Source organism: Rhincodon typus, unplaced genomic scaffold (genome assembly GCF_021869965.1).
Source record: "Rhincodon typus isolate 14 unplaced genomic scaffold, sRhiTyp1.1 hic_rhity00000659, whole genome shotgun sequence".
NCBI lineage: Eukaryota > Metazoa > Chordata > Chondrichthyes > Orectolobiformes > Rhincodontidae > Rhincodon > Rhincodon typus.
Genome location: NW_025966297.1, coordinates 7,559 through 27,665, shown reverse-complemented (window position 1 = coordinate 27,665; position 20,107 = coordinate 7,559). Strand labels below are relative to the sequence as shown.

Genomic DNA, 20,107 nt, shown 5'->3' with positions numbered 1-20,107 from the left:
CTGTGAAGAAAAAAGCGGAGTTAATGTTTTGGGTCCGGTGACCCTTCCTCAGAACAGAGGAAGGGTCACCGTAACCAAAACATTAACTCTGCTTTTTTGCTTCACAGGTGCTGCCAGACCTGCTGAGCTTTTCCAGCAACTTCTGTTTTCTTTCCTGATTTACAGCATCTGCAGTTCTTTTGGTTTTTATTGAATCCATGGTGTTGGTTTTACTCTGTATTGCAGACCAGCCATGCAGCTAACTTGACTTAAGTTGACTTTAATCCTTCCCTGGAACCCTGACCCTTGATTGCGCAACGTCTGACTTTTTAAAAGCTTACCAAATTTCTGTTCGTTTCCAACTTGGGGGATCATGCATCAGCAATCACTCCTTTTTAATCTTTGTTTCTTTCTTCCCTATTCTACTTTTATTGCCTTTAGGTATTTTCTACATATTGTGATATATTTTACAATATGTTACTGCACCTGAAGAGCATGAAGAAAATAATGTCAAATGTACAAAAACTGCCAGTGTGAAACCATGACATTTATGATAATTTGTCCTAAAGGGAGTTTTTTTATTTAAAATAGAATAATTCATGATATTTCCCTGTTTTCATCAATAGTTTATGCTTTTAAGAAAAATTCATCATACTGTCGTTGTACTGTGCAAGTAACTTTTTTTTACTTTCCGTTTTCAGAATTCAATCCGCCACAACCTTTCACTGCACAGCAGATTTATCAGGGTGCAGAATGAAGGTACAGGCAAAAGTTCTTGGTGGATGATCAATCCAGATGGTGGAAAAGGTGGAAAGTCTCCACGAAGACGTGCTGTTTCTATGGACAATAGCAACAAATATGTAAAAAGCAGGGGAAGAGCAGCAAAAAAAAAGGCAGCTCTGCAAGCTGCACAAGAGGTTAATGCTGAAAGCCCATCACAGCACGCAAAATGGCCTGGTAGCCCAACGTCCCGAAGTAGCGATGAATTTGATGCATGGACAGACTTTCGTTCTCGTACAAACTCAAATGCTAGTACTTTGAGTGGGCGTCTTTCTCCTATAATAGCCAATCCTGAACTAGATCATGTGCAAGATGATGATGCTGCGCCATTGTCTCCCATGCTGTACTCCAGTCCATCAAGCGTTTCCCCTACTGCAAGTAAACCATGTTCTGTTGAGCTGCCTAGGTTGACTGACATGGCTGGAACCATGAACCTAAATGATGGATTGGCAGAACACCTGATGGATGATTTACTGGATAATATTAGCCTGGGTCCTACTCAGCAGTCATCACCAGGGGGCCTTGTGCAAAGGAGCTCAAGTTTTACCTATGGCTCAAAGAGTTCTAGTTTGGGCTCCACAAACAATTTCAGTAATTCCATATTTGAGCCACCTGCTTTGAATTCATTACGTCAGACTCCCATGCAAACGATTCAGGAAAACAAGCAAGCTACTTTTTCTTCCATCTCTCGTTTTGGCAGCCAAACTTTGCAAGATCTTCTTGCATCTGATTCTTTAAGTCACAGTGATGTCATGATGACCCAGACCGATCCTCTGATGTCACAGGCGAGCTCAGCAGTGTCTTTACAAAATTCACATAGAAATCTGCTTCACAATGATCCAATGATGTCATCCTTCCCCACCCAATCTAATGCAGCAAATCATAATCCGCTACATCGCCAGTCTCCACCTCAGAGTTCTGCACTTAGTGGCGATAGTGCCTTGTCAAACTCCATGAATCATGTAGCTTTACCAACAGACTCTAACACAAACTCTGGTAAGCATCAGCTTCAGTCATCTGCCAATCAGTCTATGCAAATAGGATTGTCAGACACATTATCTGGCCCTCCATCATATCCTGGTAGTATGATTCTTCCTGCTATGGGTCAAGATAAGTTCCCTAGTGATCTGGACTTGGATATGTTTAATGGAAGTTTAGACTGTGATGTGGAATCCATCATTCGCAATGAACTCATGGATGCAGATGGGTTAGACTTTAACTTTGATTCTCTTATATCCGCCCAGAATGTTGTGAACCTGAATGTGGGAACCTTCACTGGTGCTAAACAAACATCAACACAGAGTTGGGTTCCAGGTTGAAATTGCCTTATAATGGCGGAAGCAGGTCAGTAAGAGTATTATTTCAGTATTGGGACATCTACATTTAATGTATAATGACATTGAGTGGTTTAATATGAATGTACTGGACCACTATCAGGAGGTCATGCTTTATTATAGCATAACAAATATGAATTTAAAAATGTAAGTGTTTCTAAGACCTGAAAAATTTAAAGTTACAAGTTGATTAATATTTTTTGGGGCCAAAGTTAACCAGGGCCACTATTCCAAAGTCTGATTTCTTTTTTAAATATGACACAAACTGGACTGAAAGAGCCCTAAGTTAAGACAGATGGATGCATTAAAAAGTGTGTGGGATCTCTGGTTTAGAAAATAATCCTGTGACAATAATGGATGGAGCAGAGCTCTTGAATCTGACATTAATACATTGTAATTTTCTATGGTGTCTGCAAATGTTAGTTTTAATGGACCAGATTTTGCAATTGATGGCATGCAAAGTAACAGTGCCTCCACAAATCTATAAGAATGCTGCCTGTAAAGTTCTAGTGATCTTTTGTGTTATGGATGTAGCTTAAATCTGGCACCAAGTCATGGGAAATTTAATACATGCAAGTAGTAGTCATGTCAGTAAATAGGCTAAGCTGTCAACTAAATTTAATGACTCCTGCATTAAATGCATTGAATCCCTTTAGTTTTACCTTAAGTGAGTGAAACAAATGCATGATGATCATATTCAGGTAAAAGCTAAAATAAAGATAATTTGTTTTAGAAATGTGGTTTATTAATCATAATGGAAGCGTTTGACATTCTGTGCAGGTAGTAACCAGCTGGTTTAAAGATTTTTTTTTCAGTGCTTATAAAGTTGATATGGCAATCAAAAACCCAATTACATCTCAGTCAGTAAGATTTGTACTATTTCCAGGGGCTTTAGCAATGGAAATAACATTGACTAGACTTTCCGTTCTTGCAATGTGTGTATTGATTTCACTGGTGGTGGGGGAGGGGGAGCAAGAGAGAGAGAGATGGGAGCAATGTCCTAAGCATTGCACCCTCAAGAGGCTTGTAGAATCCATGGTGACAGCTTTTGAATTTACAGGCTATTCTGTGCATGGGTGGAGGCCAGAAATTGTCAGTTTCAGTGCAGTAATGACAAATGCTGACAGTTTCGCCATCATTTCTGTTACAATGTTTTGAGAATCAATTCCAGATTTGGATCTCTCTCTGTTTCACCTCCCTCTCCCACTTGCTTGTTAGCCATTGCAAGCTATTATACACTTTGCTACTGATGTGCACACAGACTATTAAGTTGTAAGGTTTTCAGCATTGATCCAATGGTCAGAAAATTACCTTTGGCTCAAAGATTATCGAATTACTGAGCTTTGAAGGATTTGATTTGTTCTGTTAGGTGCATCAATAAATTGATTATTTATGGAAAATGTGGCCTTTTGCAAATCTAGAATCACTACACTTCCCATGATTTACCTGATTGTTAGTTCCTTAAAAATTTGAAGTTGATGAGAATCTTTCTTGCTGAATTTATGTGGGCTGATGTTTACTTTTTTGCTTCATGTAGGATAATCCTTCTTTGGCCACAAGATTTTACATAAAATTGTAATTAAATTAAAGGGTCTGTAATTACTTGTCTGTTCTGTCATCCTTTTTTGACTGCAAAATGAAATGCCGTCATGTTAAATTTGTTGAGCTTTAAAGTTTTCGTATATCTCGGCGATATTGTCAGGTGCTGTTGAATAAAGACCTGAAATGTTCATTAAATACCAATTAAAAATTGACAGATTTGTGGATCTTTCGTTGATTTGCTTGTGCCCTAGGATGCAATGGTATAGCTGACCTTAATAGGAAAATGCCTTGTGGCCGAAAAGACAAATTTTCATGTCGTAAATGGTGTCCAGTATTTAAGCTATTCAATTTGCAAGTTAGGAATTAAAATGTTCGAAACATTTTAAGTTTCCATGTTCTAAATAATTAAGTAGTGTCTTGCTTGCAAAATTAACCTGTCATCAGAATTATATACTGAATAGCAAAGCTTGCTTTCAAAGGTCAAACTTGGCATCCTCTTTCAAATCATAGGAAGGTGAATTGCTGTTTTTAATCTCCAGGGAACTCGGAAGGTCCCACAGAAATGTAGAGAACTAGTTCTTCCTATAAATGGCTCATGACATCTTTTATTTTGCATTGTGTGTGCCATTGGAGACTCCACTGACTATCCATATTTTAAGATCAGTGTAAACAAGATCAGTTTAAACAGTGTTCATGTAGTTTCTGGTGGAGCAGGCAATGTATTTATTGCAGCCAAATGTTTAAAGTCATTTATACGTGTTGTTAGTAAAATGGCAATATTTCAGTTTGTGTTGAAGCTCTTAAAGGTAATATGCAATGAATGGTTCAGTGTCTGCTTTTCCAGTTTGCAATCTTGTTTTAGAACTTAATTTTGTAAGTTTTGCCTGCTTATTCCCCTCATAATTCCCAACAGCATCTCTACTTCAAGTTTTATCAACAGTCCAAGTTATTGATTGCTATAGTCCCCTCCTAAACTACATTATAGTCTGCCTCTTGCCAGCCCTAATCACAGAAAATAACTTGTTGAATATCTGTTATCTTCAAGCTGACTTTCTTAATTGTGATCCTTGTGTGCTTTCTTGCACGTTTTGTTTTTTTAAAAATAGATGTATTTCAGAATTGGACTTCTGACCTGCTCCTGTAGCCACAGTGTTCATGGTTTGGTCAATGGTTGCACCCAGGATATTGATAGGGATGATATCCAGTGATGCTCTGCAATCATCTGCAGACGTCCCACTTCTGACTTTGTTAGAGGGCAAGCTGTTGATGAAGCAGCTGAAGGCGGTTGGGCCAAGGACACTGCCTTGAGGAATTCCTGCAGTGATTGGGGAGGTGGTGGCATGCAGGTATTGCTACTTGACTAGCAATCCACTGACTAATGCTCTTTGACATAGATTCAGATCTCACCATGGAAGATATAGAAATTTGAATTCAACTTTTCTTAGAAAAAATCTGAAATTTAAAATAAAAAACTTACCTAATGCAACCATATAACCACGGTCAATTGTCATACAAACCTATCTGGTTCAGGAAATCTGTCATCCTCACCTGATCTGCCCTACATGTAATTCCAGGCCCACAGTGACTGAGTCTGAACATTTAGCAATGGGCAATAAACACTAGCCGAGCCAGCGGTGCCCTCATCCCTTCAATAATAATGGATTTTTAAAAAAAATTATTGGCCTGCAACAGCCGGAACCATCTTCCTTTGTCCTGCGCAAAACTTCAACCAATTTGAGCTATTTTACCCTAATTCCGATAGACTTCAATTCTGCTAAGACTGCTTGATGTCACAGCCAAATGCTGCCGGGATGCCAAGGGTGTCACTCTTACCTCACTCTGGAATTAATCTCTTTTTGTCCATATTTGCACTATGTTTAATGATGTCTGGAGCTGAGTTGCCTTGGTACCAAAATTGAACATTAGAAGACACATTATTGTGAAGCGTATGCTGATTGATAGCACTGTTGACAACCGTTTCCATCACTTTTAGTGTAGGCTAATGGGGCAATACATGGCCAAATTGAATTTGTCTTTCTTTCATGGTTGTATACAAGATGCATTTGTGCAATTTTCCACTTCAACATGTCGGTGCCAGTGTTTGTAAAAGAAGCTTGGCTAAGGGTGCAGCTAGTTCTAGAGCACAAGTCTTTGGTAGGATCCAGATTTGTCAGGTCCTTTAACTTTGCAGGAAAGGTGCTTTCACCTGTTTTGCCACCTTGTGGAGTACATCTAGTTGACTGAAGACTGTCATTTGTGATGCTGAGGACCTAAAAGTGTTTTTGCATTTTCAAATATCTCGATACTGTTAGCTTCTAATTTCTGATAATGAAATTATCACCATCTGTTATCATTCTGGGATAGGAAAGCCAGTCCAAGAATTAAAAAGACATCCTTCTTTGTCTGCCAGTGATTCTGAAATATTTACAAAACCTCCATTTGGAAGCTCTTGTTGAGCCCCAATTGGGAGGCAGCACCATAGAGACTAGTGTGTTTCAAATGCATAGTTACCCTTTAATTTCATAAGTAACTTGTCACTTCGGGGCAATTTAGTTCAGATAATCTGTGAGACTCACCAATGGGAGATCTTCTAACCTGTTAACTAGGTGTAGTTCTGCGTACTGGGATTTGCTGCACTTCAAACAAGAAAAAATGTTGCAGTTCCTAGCAGCGCTGCACCTGATTCAATCTAGTCTACATATTCACTGTTCACAGTATGGTCCATTCTATGTTAGGGAGATGACATGCAGACTAGGTGACTGCTTTGCAGAACACCTACAATATATCCACTTAAAAATGACTCCAAGCTTTCAATTGCCTGTCACTTCAACACACCATGTTCCTAGGCCAACTTTTCTGTCGCAGGCCTGCTGTAGTCTTTCAGTAAGCCTCAGCTTGAAGAACAGCATCTCATTTTCTGCTTGGGGACCCTGGAGCCTCTAGGACTTAACATCGCGTTTCAACAAACTTCAGACTCTTTTTTTTTTATATATGTCCTTCCATGCTTTTTACACAAACCCCACACCCTTGTTTTGTCATGGTTGTTTTCAGCACAGCCTATCCACTGTGTCCTAATCTCTGCTTTCATTATCATTTATTCAGTTTCTCCTCTGTCCTGGTTTACTAGCTATAATCCCTTCATTTGCCACTGCATTCATGTCTTGCGCTATAGCACATGTGCTCACGCTATCTGCTCACGCTATCTGCTCACTTCTTTTTCTCTCCCCTTCCCCATGCTCAAAACCTCATCTTCACCAGCCAGGAAAAAATAGTATTTATGCTGTCAGCTCCGATGAATCACCTGACTTGAAACAAACTTTGCTTTCAGCTCACAGATGCTGCCAGATCTGCTGAGTTTCGCCAGCAATTTCTGTTTTGGTTTCAGATCTCCATCTGCAGTTCTTTGTTTCATTAGTGTTCCTGGTGGTGCTGAAGATGTCCAGTGCAAATGCTCTTTATTTTGAAACTGTTTACTATTTTAGCGTTTTTAGTTCTGAATAAAATGGATCCTTGATTTCACAAATAATACAACTATTAATCATGACCCATTCCTTTTTTTGTTTTGAATAAACCTCTTACATTGTGACTCACTTACATCTTTGCTCTAGCCTAGGAATAATAGTCTTTAGTTGTATTTCAAATACAATCTCAACAATGATGGCATTTAGGTGCATTTGTCTCTGGGCTCCATCTGCTCAGCCGTAGATATTAGGTAATGTGATACAGCACAATTAGCATTCTTAAATATTATTGTGCCTTCAAGATCATGTGGTGTGTCAATTGTCCAGTGAATCAAATCCCCTCTATTTCAGTTCATATTCGTCAAAATAACTGCCAGAGCTGTTGCCATGCTCAGAAACTACATTAAGCACTGGTCAATTATGAAAGGATGTAAACTAGTTAATTGTTTCATTCATGGACAGCAAACCACCAAATCTTTTCTATATTCAATAATCAGTCTTCAATCAATCAGAATGAGAATCTATATATATTAATCTGTTGTTACTTGACCTTTCTTTAATAGGAATTGCAGCACATAAGCTGAAGACATTTTACATATATTGGAAGGATAACCTCCTTTTATTCATTTTTCCTTTCTCCCACTTAGGTGAGGAGGCCAAAATGGCACCATTCAACTTTCTGACATGTGTGGTATTTATCCTTGTCCTACCCCTCAAAAATTAATTTGGCTTAATGACAGTTGGTTTCTGCTATTTTTAAGTCTCTGCGTTGTCCTTTATTAAGCAAATAAAGGCAGATGACCTTCATTACTATCCTTGAGTTCGGATTATAAGATTTGAGTGGAAGTTTGATTGGTCCTTCAGTTCTTCTAAATGAGTGCAATGGCCTATCTGAAAAATGTTTGGCTGCAAATGCATTCATTTACTGTAAACCTGGTAGTTTATTTGTTTTTCTTTTGCTGGAAATGTTCAACTTCAAGCTAGGTTAATTTGTAAATGTTGTTGTGATAGAAATATGAGATTTACATTGAGTGCACAAGTATCTAATTTTTTTTTTCCCCCCTCTAGTTAATACGTGTTTCATTAGAAGTGGCAAGCCTTGGTTAGCTTTAGCTGAGGAGCTCCTAGGCAGTAGTTGCTATGGTCCTCAATAAAACATTATTGACAGGATATATTAAAACATGGAAAATAGAAACAGGAGTAGGCCATTTGGCCATTCGAGCCTGCTCTGCCATTCATTATGACCATGGCTGATTATCTGACTCCTGCTTGAAATCATCCCATGTTTTGGCATTGACTATTTTCAGTAGTAAGGAATTCAACAGGCTCACCACTCTCTGGGTGAAGAAGTTTTTCTCTTCGTGTGCTGAGAATGTGATGCCTGGCTTGTACTCTCCCATCACTGGGGACATCCTTTCTGCATCTACACTGTCTAATCCTGATAGAATTTTACAGGTTTCTATGAGATACTCCCTCCACCCACGTTATTCTGAACACCAGTGAATATAATCCTTACTGCTTCAAACTCTGCTCATATATCAGCCCTGCTATTCCAGGAATCAGGCTGGTAAACCTCTGCTGTGCACCATTTATAGCAAGAATGTCCTTCCTCTGATAAGGAGACTAAAAACTGCACATAAGGTTCCAGATGTGGTCTCCCCAAAGTCCAATATAATTGCAGCAAGCATCTCTGCTCCTACCAAAATTCTTTTGCTATGAAGGCCAACATATCACTTGTCACCTTGATCACCTGCTGCACCTGCATGCTTACCTTCAGTGACTGGTGGATGAGGACACCTAGGTCTGGTTGCACATTCCCCTCTTTCAATGTATAACCAATCAGATAATATCTACCTTCTGTTCTGCTACCAATGTGAATAACCATGCCTTTATCCAGATCATACTTATCTACCATGCATTTTGCCCACTTGACTTGTCCAAATCGCAGTGAAGCATATCTGCATTCTCCTCAGAACTCACTATCCCATCCAACTTTGTGTCATCTGCAAATTTGGAGATATTACATTTAGTTCCTTCATCCAAATCATTAACATATGTTGTGAATATCTCAGTTCCTCGCACTGATCCCTGTGGTACCCCAATAGTCATAGAAAGGTAGAAATCTATGGTGCAGAAAAAGGCCCTTTTGTCCATCATATCCACACCTGTCAAAAACAACCAAGAAACTATTCTAATCCCAATTCGATTCACTGCCTGTCACTGGGGGGTCAAGGACTTTTATTCTTACTCTTTGTCTCCTGTTTGCCAACTAGTTTTCTATCCATCTTAATGCACTATCCCAATCCCATGTGTTTTAATTTTACATGCTAGTCTTTCATGTGGGAATTTGTTGAAAGCCTTCTGAAATTCCAAATAAACTTCTTTAACTAGGTCCCCCTCATCAACTCTACATGTCACATCCTCAAAATTCCAATAGATTTTCATAAATCTTTCCTGGCTCTGTCCAATCTGCCACTGGTTTCCAAGTATTCTGATTTAAATCTTTCATAATGGAGTCTAGCAGTTTCCGTACTACTGATATCAAGCTGGTCTGTAATTCTTAGTTTTCTTTCTGCCTCCTTTTTAAAATAGAGGGATTATATTAGCTATCCTCCAATCCGTTGAAACTGTAACAGAGTTTACAGAATCTTGGAAGATGCCCACTAATCCATTTACTATTTCTAGGCAACTTCCTTAAGCACTGAGAGATGTAGATTATCAGGCCCTCAGGATTTATCTGCCTTCAATCCCATCAATTTCCCCAACACCATTTCCTTACTAATAAGGAATAATATTAAAGCCCTGGAGAGAGTGCAAAGGAGATTTACTAGAATGATACCAAGAATGAGGAATTTCAGATAAAAGGAAAGATTAGAGAAATAGGTGTTATTCTCTGTGGAGCAGAGAAGATTGAGAGGTGACCTTATTGAGGTGTTCAAAATTATGAACAATTTTGACAGTGTAATGAAGGATATTCTGTTTCCACTAGTTGGTTTATCAGTAACTGAGGACCACAATTTTGTGATTGGCAGCAAGAGAGCTGGAAACGAGACGAGCACAAATTTCTTCACTTGGTTTTTAAAATTTGGAATGTGCTGCCTGGGAGAGTGGCAGAAATGGATTCCATTGGGAGGTTTCAAAAGAGCTGGATAAATATTTGAAGTAATTGCTTTAGAGGGTCAAAGAGAGAGGGCTGGAGAATAGGACTAACTGAGTAGCTCTTTCAGAAATTGGTATGGACATGATGGGCTGAATGGCCTCCTGTACTGTAAAATTTGATGATTCTGGTACTGATTCCCTTCAGTTCCTCCCTTTCACGAAACCCTGTGTTCCCCAACATTTCTGGTATGTTATTTGTGTCCTCCTTGTGAACAAAGAACCAAAATATGTATTAGTTGGTTAGCCATTTCTTTTTCCCCCAATTATAAATTCCCCAATTTATGATTGTAAGGGGCCTACATTTGTCTTCATATAACTATAGAAACTTTTACATCCAGTTTTAATGTTCCCTGCAAGCTTACTCTCATTCGGTGCCTTTGTTTTCTTACTCAACCCTTGTCCTCTTTTGCTGAATTCTAAACTGCTCCCACGCTTTGGGTCTTATCTTTTCTGGTCAATTCATATGCCTCTTACTTGAATCTAATACTATCTCTAATTTCCCTTGTAAGTCATGGTTTAGCCACCTTTCCTGTTCCACTTTTGCACCAGAGAGGAATGAATAATTGTTGCAGTTTACCCATGCAATCTTTGAATGCTTGCCATTGCCTTTTCACTGTCATTTCTTTAAGTAACATCTCCCAATCTATCATCACCAACTTGCACCTCATACCATCCTAATTTTCTCTTTTCAGATTCAGGCTCAGAATCAACTACTTCACTTTCCATCTTGACAAGGTAATCTATTTTATGGTTGCTCATCCCCAATTGACTTCACACAACTACATTGCCAATTCTTCCTTTCCCATTGCATAACACCCAGTATAGGATGGCGTGTTCTCTAGTTCGTTTCTCAATCTATTTGTTCAGAAAACCATCCTGTGTACACTTCAGGAATACTTCCTTTACGGTATTCTTACGAATTTGATTTGCCTAATTAAGTCCCCTGTAATTAAGATGTTCCTTTTATTGCATGCCTGTCTCATTTTCTGCTTAATTCCATTCCTAATGTCACCCCTACAATTTGGGGGTCTGTGCACAACACTGACTAATATTTTTTGCCCCTTAGTGTTACTAAGCTCCACCCATACAATTTCACATCTGAACTATATCCTTCCTCACTATTGTGTTAATTTCCTCTTTTAACAGCAATGCAACTCCACCGCCTTTTTCCTTTTTTGACCGTCCAACATAAATACTGAATCATTCTGGATATTCAGTTCCCATCCCTAGTCACCCTGCAGCCATGTGTCAGTAATCCTAACTATATCAAACCTGTTTTTATTTATTTGTGTGGTTACTAAATATAGAGCATTTGCAATAAGGTGGATGAATTAAGGTACAAAGTTGTAAGGTTTGACTTTTTAACATTACTTGTCCCATTCTGATCATTTTTTTACTGTATCCCTATTTGATCCTGGCTCATGATTTCTTTGCCAAAACTTTTCTTATCCATCTTACTGTCTTTTACGATCATCCTTAATCCCCCTTCCTCCTCTTTTCATAGGTTCCCACCCTCCTCCTATTTTAGTTTGAAGCCTCCCCAACCACTTAACAAATACTCTCTCAAGGACATTAGTCCCGGTCCCACCTCTCCCAGAAACAGTCCCAATGCTCCCTGGAATCTGAAACCCTCCCCCTTCATGCGATCTCATCAGCTACATTTCCATCTGATATATCCTGTTATTTTCACTCTGTCTAGTATTTGGCACAGCTATCACTACCTTTTGAGGCCCTAATTTTCAACTTGTATGTTCTGCTTTCAGACCTCATCCCTTTCTATACCTATGTTGCTTGTACCATTATGTCCCATGACCACTAACTGTTCACCATCCCCATTCAAAATTTTGTGCAGCCACTCTGAAACATCCTTGACCCTAGCACCAGGAAGACAACATGCCACGCTGGAGTCTTGTTTGTGGCCACAGAAAAGCCTTTATATCCACTTCACAATTGAATCCCCTCTCACAATTTTTAATTCCAAAAATTTTTTACAGTGGTACTGTACAGAGAATTTTGTTTTTAGGAGTGTGGTCAGCACTTTGTTTTGAAGTTCATATCGTTTTCCCAAATTTATTCACTGTGTTTGCACATTCAGTTGATTATTAAGCTTATTTTCCTTTTAAATGCCACCTCCTTATTTATGACTAAGAATACTTATACGGAACTAACCTGAAATAATTGTTTAAAATAGTGGTTATTTAAAGATTGCTTTCTAAAGACAGTACATTATCGTGATTTTGAAGATCTCATTCACTCCATTAAAGCAGTGGCTATGTCACAAAAATACCTTATTTGCTAAAGTGCTTTGGGATGTCCAGTGCCTATGAAAGGTGCTGCATAAATGCAAATTTCTTTTTAAAAATTAGGAATTCTTTTATATAAAAGTCTGCACTATTGGAATGTATTTCGTTTTTATGACATTTGAGACTTTTACTTAACTGTAAAATAGTCAAGGTGGATGGTCAGCTCCCTGACTTTCCTTTCTTCGGCAGCCAAAATCCTAAGAATTGGTCAAAACTGAAGTCTGAAAGAAGCACATCTTCAAATTCAATTTCTCAATCCAAGCATTGTATAAATAAGTAAATGTATTCAAACATGTATTTCATCACATTTGTCTTTGGACATGGGGTAAGAAAGAACTTGTGTTTGTAGTCCCTTCACTGCCTCAGAATGTCAAAAGAACTTTACTTCAGTAGTAAATCATTGATTGTCTATTCATTGTTTTCATTTAGAAAATATGGCAGCCAATTAACAGTAAGGTACCATAAATAGTAGTGAGACGATGACTATATCTTTTTGCATGTTTAGTGAGCAATAAATATTAAGTGAGAGGCCAGAGAGAACTCCTGCATACATCATCTAATCGTACTATGAGATCTTTTGCATAAGTCTGAGTGTGAATGTGGCTTTGTTTTACTAGCTCATCCAAAAGATATCTCTTAATATCCTTTAGAATTCCCAAAGTATTGTACTGAACTGTCAGTCTATATTCTGATCCTCAAGTCTCTGGATTAATGCAAGAATGTTACTACAAGCCAAAAGTCTCCACACAGATATGCACAGTTCAGTGATCTTCAAGTTACTGGGCAGGAAAATTAAAAGGGTTATCTGTTTAAATCCGCAACACATTCCAAAGTCTCTATTACTTACAACTAAAGTATTGTGTAAATTAAAGCATGAATTAGTTTTTACAGTTAGCTAAATTCAATATGGATAACACCGACTCCCTCATTATTTAGAAGACTTTTGGATGTTTGTAGTGACTTATCTGAAATATTCTAGTCATTCCAAAATTAAATTGCATATTGTCATCAGTGAATTCCTGCTAAATTGTCTAAAGATGCATATGACTTTATTTTGGAGAAGCTGGAGGGTAAGAAATAAGTTTGAGCTCTTATTGACTTTCTTTTTCTCCCTTTCCTCTAGGTTAGTGAACTGAAGACTTTTGCCAAATCAGGTGTCAAGATAATATGAATTTGATTATAGTAAATTTATTCGACAGCTGTAAATCTGACATTTCATCTGCAAAGGCGATAGTTCTTGGAATTGCATATCAATACGAAAGATGTAAACCAGAAGAATGCGAAGTCAAGTCAAAATGAATCCTGAACTGCCTGAAAAGGAAATTGTTGTAAAGTTTCCCGTGTCCCATGATCTTTAACCCTGTATAAATTGTTGGTTGATACGGGTAGGTGCATACTTTAAGTTTTTAGTATTTCCTGTCTGAGATCAGCATCTGCCCACGGCCTCCATTGTATAGCTATCCTTGAAGTATTGATGGAATGGGACTGATGAGCAGTGTCATCAAAGGTATGAATATTGATGAGGAAATGAACACATATATACTTACAGAATAAAACAAGACAAATTAGCATCATCAGAATGCCAGAAGACTTATTATACAGATGAAGGTTTTTATCCTTGTTAATCTGCTAGTCTGCAGTATTTTAAGTAACTTGAAACTGCATGAGCTTAATAGTATAAGTTGAAGTGTGACTTTGAGCGAACCTTTACAATTTATGGCCCTACATTGTTTGGTCTTTTATAATAGTGTCAAGGAACCCAGTTTAGCAGTTGTGTTTCAACATTACATTTAACTGGGAATAATACTGCTTGTAAATCTTTGCTTAACTTTACAGACCAATCTTTTGAACAAATCTTTATCTTGAGAGTAAAGTAGTTGGAAGAAAGAGGAGAGACTTTCATATGTTTACAAATTATCTTGTTCCTAGAAAACAGCCAAAATTTTCTCTTCTGAAGTAATCTTTGCATGAATTGAGATCTAAAACGTATTCACAAGATTGGAAAATTTGACCTATATACACATCCATCATTGTAGAGAACTTTCTAGGATGTGCATCTTTTTAAAGCAATTTTTAAAATTTTCTTTCTTACCATTGACTACAGATTTATCTGTTCTAAGGACAAATCATATCAGCAGATAACAAACTGCCTCCCTTCTGAACAGAGCCCTCATTGGTCAACTGTAATGTAGTTTATTTTCTGTACATACATTTACGCTCAAGTTGATTTGCATACTGCATTTCTGTATTGCATTTGTACATTTATTGAAAGTTTTGTGTATCTTTGATCATGATTTTGAACAGTTTCTATATAAATACAGACCAGCTCAGATTACATCAATTGATGCATATTTCTTCAAACTTGTGTAAGATTTTCTCTATACAAAAGGGTGATGCACATTTATATTTTATGGGCAGAGACAAATCATCATTATGCATGACTATTTAGTAGGTAAATTAGATTGTCTCAGTTCATTGCATGAAATTCCAGGTTGTCACGCTCATTGATGTTAGTGCCCCTGGAGAGCTAGCAGTGAAACAAAACGTGATGGAATATTGTTGTATAACTTGGCTGTCTCGTTTAAATGGATACTAGATTTTTCATCATGCAATTTACTATTCTATTTGTAGAATGATAGCATATCAATTATGGCCACTGAATTATTTTCATCAAATGTAAATGAGTTTAAGATAGTATATTCATTCCAGCTGTTTCTGTTCAGCATTTTCACTTAAAGTTGTAATCTTTAAGTAATTTCTAAATCAGTATTTGGAGATTTCTGCACAAATCGGTTTTCTTAAATTTGCATGGTAGAATAGCAATTAAACTGCTTATGTTCCTGATATGCTATATTTCGATCTTACTAAAACTGAATCAGACACTTAGTGTTAGTTCTCATCCAGGCTATAAAAGTTGACAAATCTCAGGCTAGCGTCTCAGGATATGGAGAGAAGGTTCTGCAGGGATCTACAGTAATTCACATTCACACAACTTCTTTATGATGCAAGTATAATTGTGGAAGTGACAGACCAGTTGAGGGTGTGAAATAAAAATATTTCCACTTTAAACACTTGCAAAATCAAACTAATTTTAAATGTACTTCATTCTAATCTGACCTTTTAAAACTCATGTATCCAGTTTACTGTTCTGTGCAAGATTAAATTTAATGGCCAAATTACTACTATAGCTCGCTGTAACATGGCTCACATCAGCTATCATCTGCCTCTTGGTTAAATATATTTGGTTTGAGGTACCGTCGAGGAAACTGCAACAGTTCAACTTTCTGAAACAGGCCATGCAATACTTTATTTTTATGTCCACCCTTCAGTCAATTCAGCCTGTGTATGTTATTCAGATTTTGTGGTTTTTAGCATTGGTTAAAACTGTGCTGTGAATGCCCTAAATCTTGTTTTTACAATACATACTTTGGGTTGCAAGAAGTCTGTAAAACCACTTTATATTGAGAAAAGGTATATTGTGTAATGAGACAGTTGAATATACTATCTTCTCCTCTTATACCCCCAAACCCCAAAATAAAATGTTAGTTTTAACAGGAAAAGAATGGTTCTTTTGAACTGCAGGTTTTTAATTGCATAAATTATTCGTATGTAATGCCCTGTGTATTTCATTAATCTGTGCTCTAAGAGAAGAGTGCGCATGTAAAATAAAGCTTGGTAACACTATTGAATTGGACTTGGTCCCTAATAGCAGTCATTTTCATATTCACATTCAGTCCATAGGTTATTCTAAATGGTAGACCACAGGAATTATTGCACAACACGTTATCATTTTACATTGTTCAACTGGAGCTATTGATCATTCACTTTGGTAAAGCTGTCCCTATTCGAATAACATGAATTTCTTTTTGATTTTTGTCATCTTTCCTGAGTCTATGCCTCTTGTCTATACCTAATCTGTGCACTATTGGAACTGCAACTTGTATTTTACTTGCATTGTTTGAAGAAACTTTTTCTTTTTGAATGAAGTGAAATTCCAGTTTTTTCCAAGCATTTTCTTCATAACTTCAACCTCGTCCTGGAAGTCTGATGAATATGTTCCTGCACCCTTTCAAATGGTTCAAATGACTTTCTGTAAGGGGTTACTCAGAATTCCCACAAACAGTTCCTATGTAAATTCATCATAACATAAATGTGTAAATATGATGGATTAGAAAGGGTTTGCAGGAAGACAAAAATGCCTCAAATATTCTTGGTCTGTAGGCTCCAAGAATTCTTAATCCAGCCTGTAAAATATATTCTAGAATGACTTGTAGGAACTAGTTTTGTAAAACATTTTTGTAATTTAAAAGATCAAAAAAGGGAAAGCCTTAATTCCAACAAAATTACAAAACATTGCATGGGTTAGAAAATCATAGCTCATATTTACATATAATGAGAAATTGTTCCAAGTTTGATAACTGAGTTTCATACTTGAGTCTCATTGATTCCAAGAAGAAGTCTAGTGTTGGGTTGTGAACCTGTAATTTTATTTTTTTTAATGTTTTAAGGACTCCTACATCAAGAACACTCAACATGTGTAAGGTTATGAGGTACCATTATCCCTGTACTACCAATTGCCAAGAAAATCTTCATCAGTGAGGAGTTGCTGTTTAGTTATGAGGACCTGAGGTTTGTGATTAGAAATTAAGAATTATTCATTTTTTTCAGAATTTTAATAAGATTCAAATGTCAACAGTGTTTATGAAGACAAGAGCTGAAAAGGCTACCAACAAAGTTGCTTTGAATTTGACAGTCTTGACTGAAGGATAGTATCCACAAGAGAATGAACAATGTTCCAGTCATTTGCTAGTACCCAGCCAAAGTAAGGCAATCCAAAGGCATTTGGGGAAGGCTTATGTACTTTTGATAAGTAAAGCCTGAAAATTTATAATGTAGTTATTTGGATTTATAACATGATTCATGACATTGTTTCATTGTTGACATCAGTTGACTGAACATTTTTGCTGCTAAAGGTTAATGACTCAGCATCAGAATTCTTAAGTCTGACAAAGCAAAAAAAAACCTGTTGTGTTTATTAAGAGCTAATGCTGCTCTTCCTATCAAGTTACTGAGCATTAAGTTAAAGATAATCTGTGCATAGTTGTTGAAGTGATTCTTGGTTACTTTAATTAAAAAAAAACAGATCTGGCATGGTAAGTCTAATTTATTAGCATTATCCAAGGACTACTGTAGTTATTTTAACACCCTTAAATGGTCTTAGGAATTTCAGGATATTGAACCAGCAATGACAGACAAATCAGAGTGCTGGAGGGACAAGGGTTTGGCAGTATCTGTAAAGAGAAAATCATAGTAAATACTTTGAGTCCAAAGACCCTTCATCAGAAACATGATAAACTGATTTAGCTCCATGTCAGAATGGTGTCTGACTTGAATGTGTTGGTGTTCTCATGGCTTTGCTGCTGTTATAGTAATATAGATTGTTGGAGAGAGTGGTGAAATCGAATGAGCCCTGAATACCTGCACAGTAATCTTTAGATTTTGAATGCTCTAGGCCCCAAGTCTGGAATGGGGGACCACGTTGAATCTTGTAAAGTATCACCCCTCCATTTGCAAACTCTTGCAAAGATCCTGATTGTTCCTGATTTACAGCATCCGCAGTTCTTTCGGTTTTTATTTAATCTTCTGATCAATTGCATTTCACAAAAGTAAATAAGAAGAAGCCTGGCAATAGTATGTTGAAGATTGCGGAGATAACAGAATTTTCTCCTGATCAGCAACTGTAAGACACAAATGTTATTGGGGACTTCTCAGCTCAAACCTGCATGTTGTTAGAGTTTAGGTTAGCTGTTTGCTGAATGTGGGATCCTTCATTTTCAAAAGGAATTGTTTTAAAGCTAAACACTTGAATTGTCATTGAAATTCTGCACTCCCTGCCTTTGTCAGGGGAAAGGTAATTTGAAGCATGAGAAGGGGATAAGCAATTAAACCCCTTGAAACTGCTGAAATGCTCCTGCATTTAATTAAATCTTGGTTTATCTGTATCTAACTCTATTTAAGTGTCTCAAGATACCGTGAAAGCTTCAATTGTTCCAGCATCTACAGGCCTTTTTTTTGAGTATGGAGTTCCAGATTTGTCTACCTTTTTGTGAAAAGTGCTTTCCCGTTACACCCCAAACATTACACACCGTGTTCAAACATTAATATTTTAACCTCTCACTGACATTATCTCTCTGTCTTTCAGGGAGCTGGAGGGAATGCAAAGTATTGAAGTACAGAATGGTTTCTTGAATCACAGCAGTGATGTCTTGCATCTGTGATAATGGGACTTTAACTTCATTATCTGTATCATACTTTAATTATTTTCAGTCTGTTCGTCGTTAACTTTTCAGACCAGCCTAAGTAGATAATTGGTTTATGGGAAAACTCAACATGTTGGCAGGTGCCAAATACAATAGACAAGTAATTAAAATTCATAACCCTAGTTATAGACGATCATTAAACTAAAACTAAAGTATAAAATAAAAGGTTTACACAATTATGAATATTTTGATATACAAACCCAGTATGTTAAAATACAGATCCCCTTCATTTACAAAATATAAGTAGGGTCTACTGCTTTATATTATCAGGTTGAGTTCATTTAAATTCTTCTTCACTTACATACTATATTATCAAATGATACTCAGAGGTGGTTTATTCTCATCATTAAAAGCCATTGCTTGCATTGTTTGCTTCCCTACATTAAGCTTCTGCTAAAGGACCAGATTAAGAAAACCTTTAATTAAGTAAAGATCAAGCATGATGTTTGCATATGTGAAATCTTTTGTTCTCGCTCCTTTCCTCTCTTGTTTTAACTGGTCTTCAACTTTGATTTTCTTGCACAGCACTCACAGTTGCTAAGGTTTGAAGCAGTTTAGGAAAGACCTGGAGAATTTTTTTTCATGGGTATCGCATGCTGGCCAGCATTTATTGTCCATCCCTAGTTGCCCTTCAGAAAGTGGTGGTGAGCAGCCGTCTTGAGCTGCTGCTGTCCATGTGCTGTGGGTTGATCCACAATGCCCTTAGGAAGGGAGTTCCAGGATTTTGACCCAGTGACAATGAAGATACTGTGATGTATTTCCAAGCCAGGATGATGAGTAACTTGGATTGGAACTTGCAGGTGGTGGTGAAGTATCTGCTTCCCTTGACCTTCTAAATGGAAGTGGTTGTAGGTTTGGAAGGTGCTGTCTAAGGATCATTGAATTTCTGCAATGCATCTTGTAAATAGCAGCAGTGTGTGCTATTGAGCGTCAGTGATGGATGGACTGGATGGATGTGCTGTCAATTAAGCAGCCAGCTTTTTCCTGGATGATGTCAAGTTTCTTGAATGATGTTGGAGCTGCAGTAATCCAGGCAAATGGGGAGAATTCCATCATGTTCCTGACTTGTGCATTGTAGATGATGGATAAGCTTTACGGACTTGGGAGGTGGAACCCAAACTAGGCATCGCTGAGCGGGTCCTGCTTGATAGCATTGCTGTTGACACTTCCCATCGCTTTACTGATGATCTAGAGTAGACTGGGCAGTAACTGGCAGGGTTGAATTTGTC

The 20,107-nt window shown here is 37.5% G+C and overlaps 1 protein-coding gene across 4 annotated transcripts in view; it reads left to right on the top strand.

Annotated features, from left to right (window-relative positions):
• The window catches only part of LOC109928072 (forkhead box protein O3), a 31,754-nt gene extending 15,507 nt beyond the window's left edge, over positions 1 to 16,247 (top strand). The window contains exons 2-5 of one of the 4 annotated variants that reach the window (XR_007266307.1): positions 681 to 1,755; positions 2,004 to 2,103; positions 10,948 to 10,990; positions 13,682 to 16,247. Coding sequence is in view for 1 of the 4 variants with exons in the window: in XM_048621432.1 (XP_048477389.1) it covers positions 681 to 2,078 (1,398 nt within the window). In the remaining 3 variants the exon portion in view is untranslated. Of the gene's footprint in view, positions 1 to 680; positions 2,104 to 10,947; positions 10,991 to 13,681 lie in introns of all 4 variants that reach the window. The other 3 variants (XR_007266306.1, XR_007266305.1, XM_048621432.1) reach the window with 3 other exon arrangements.
• The last annotated feature ends 3,860 nt before the right edge of the window (positions 16,248 to 20,107 follow it).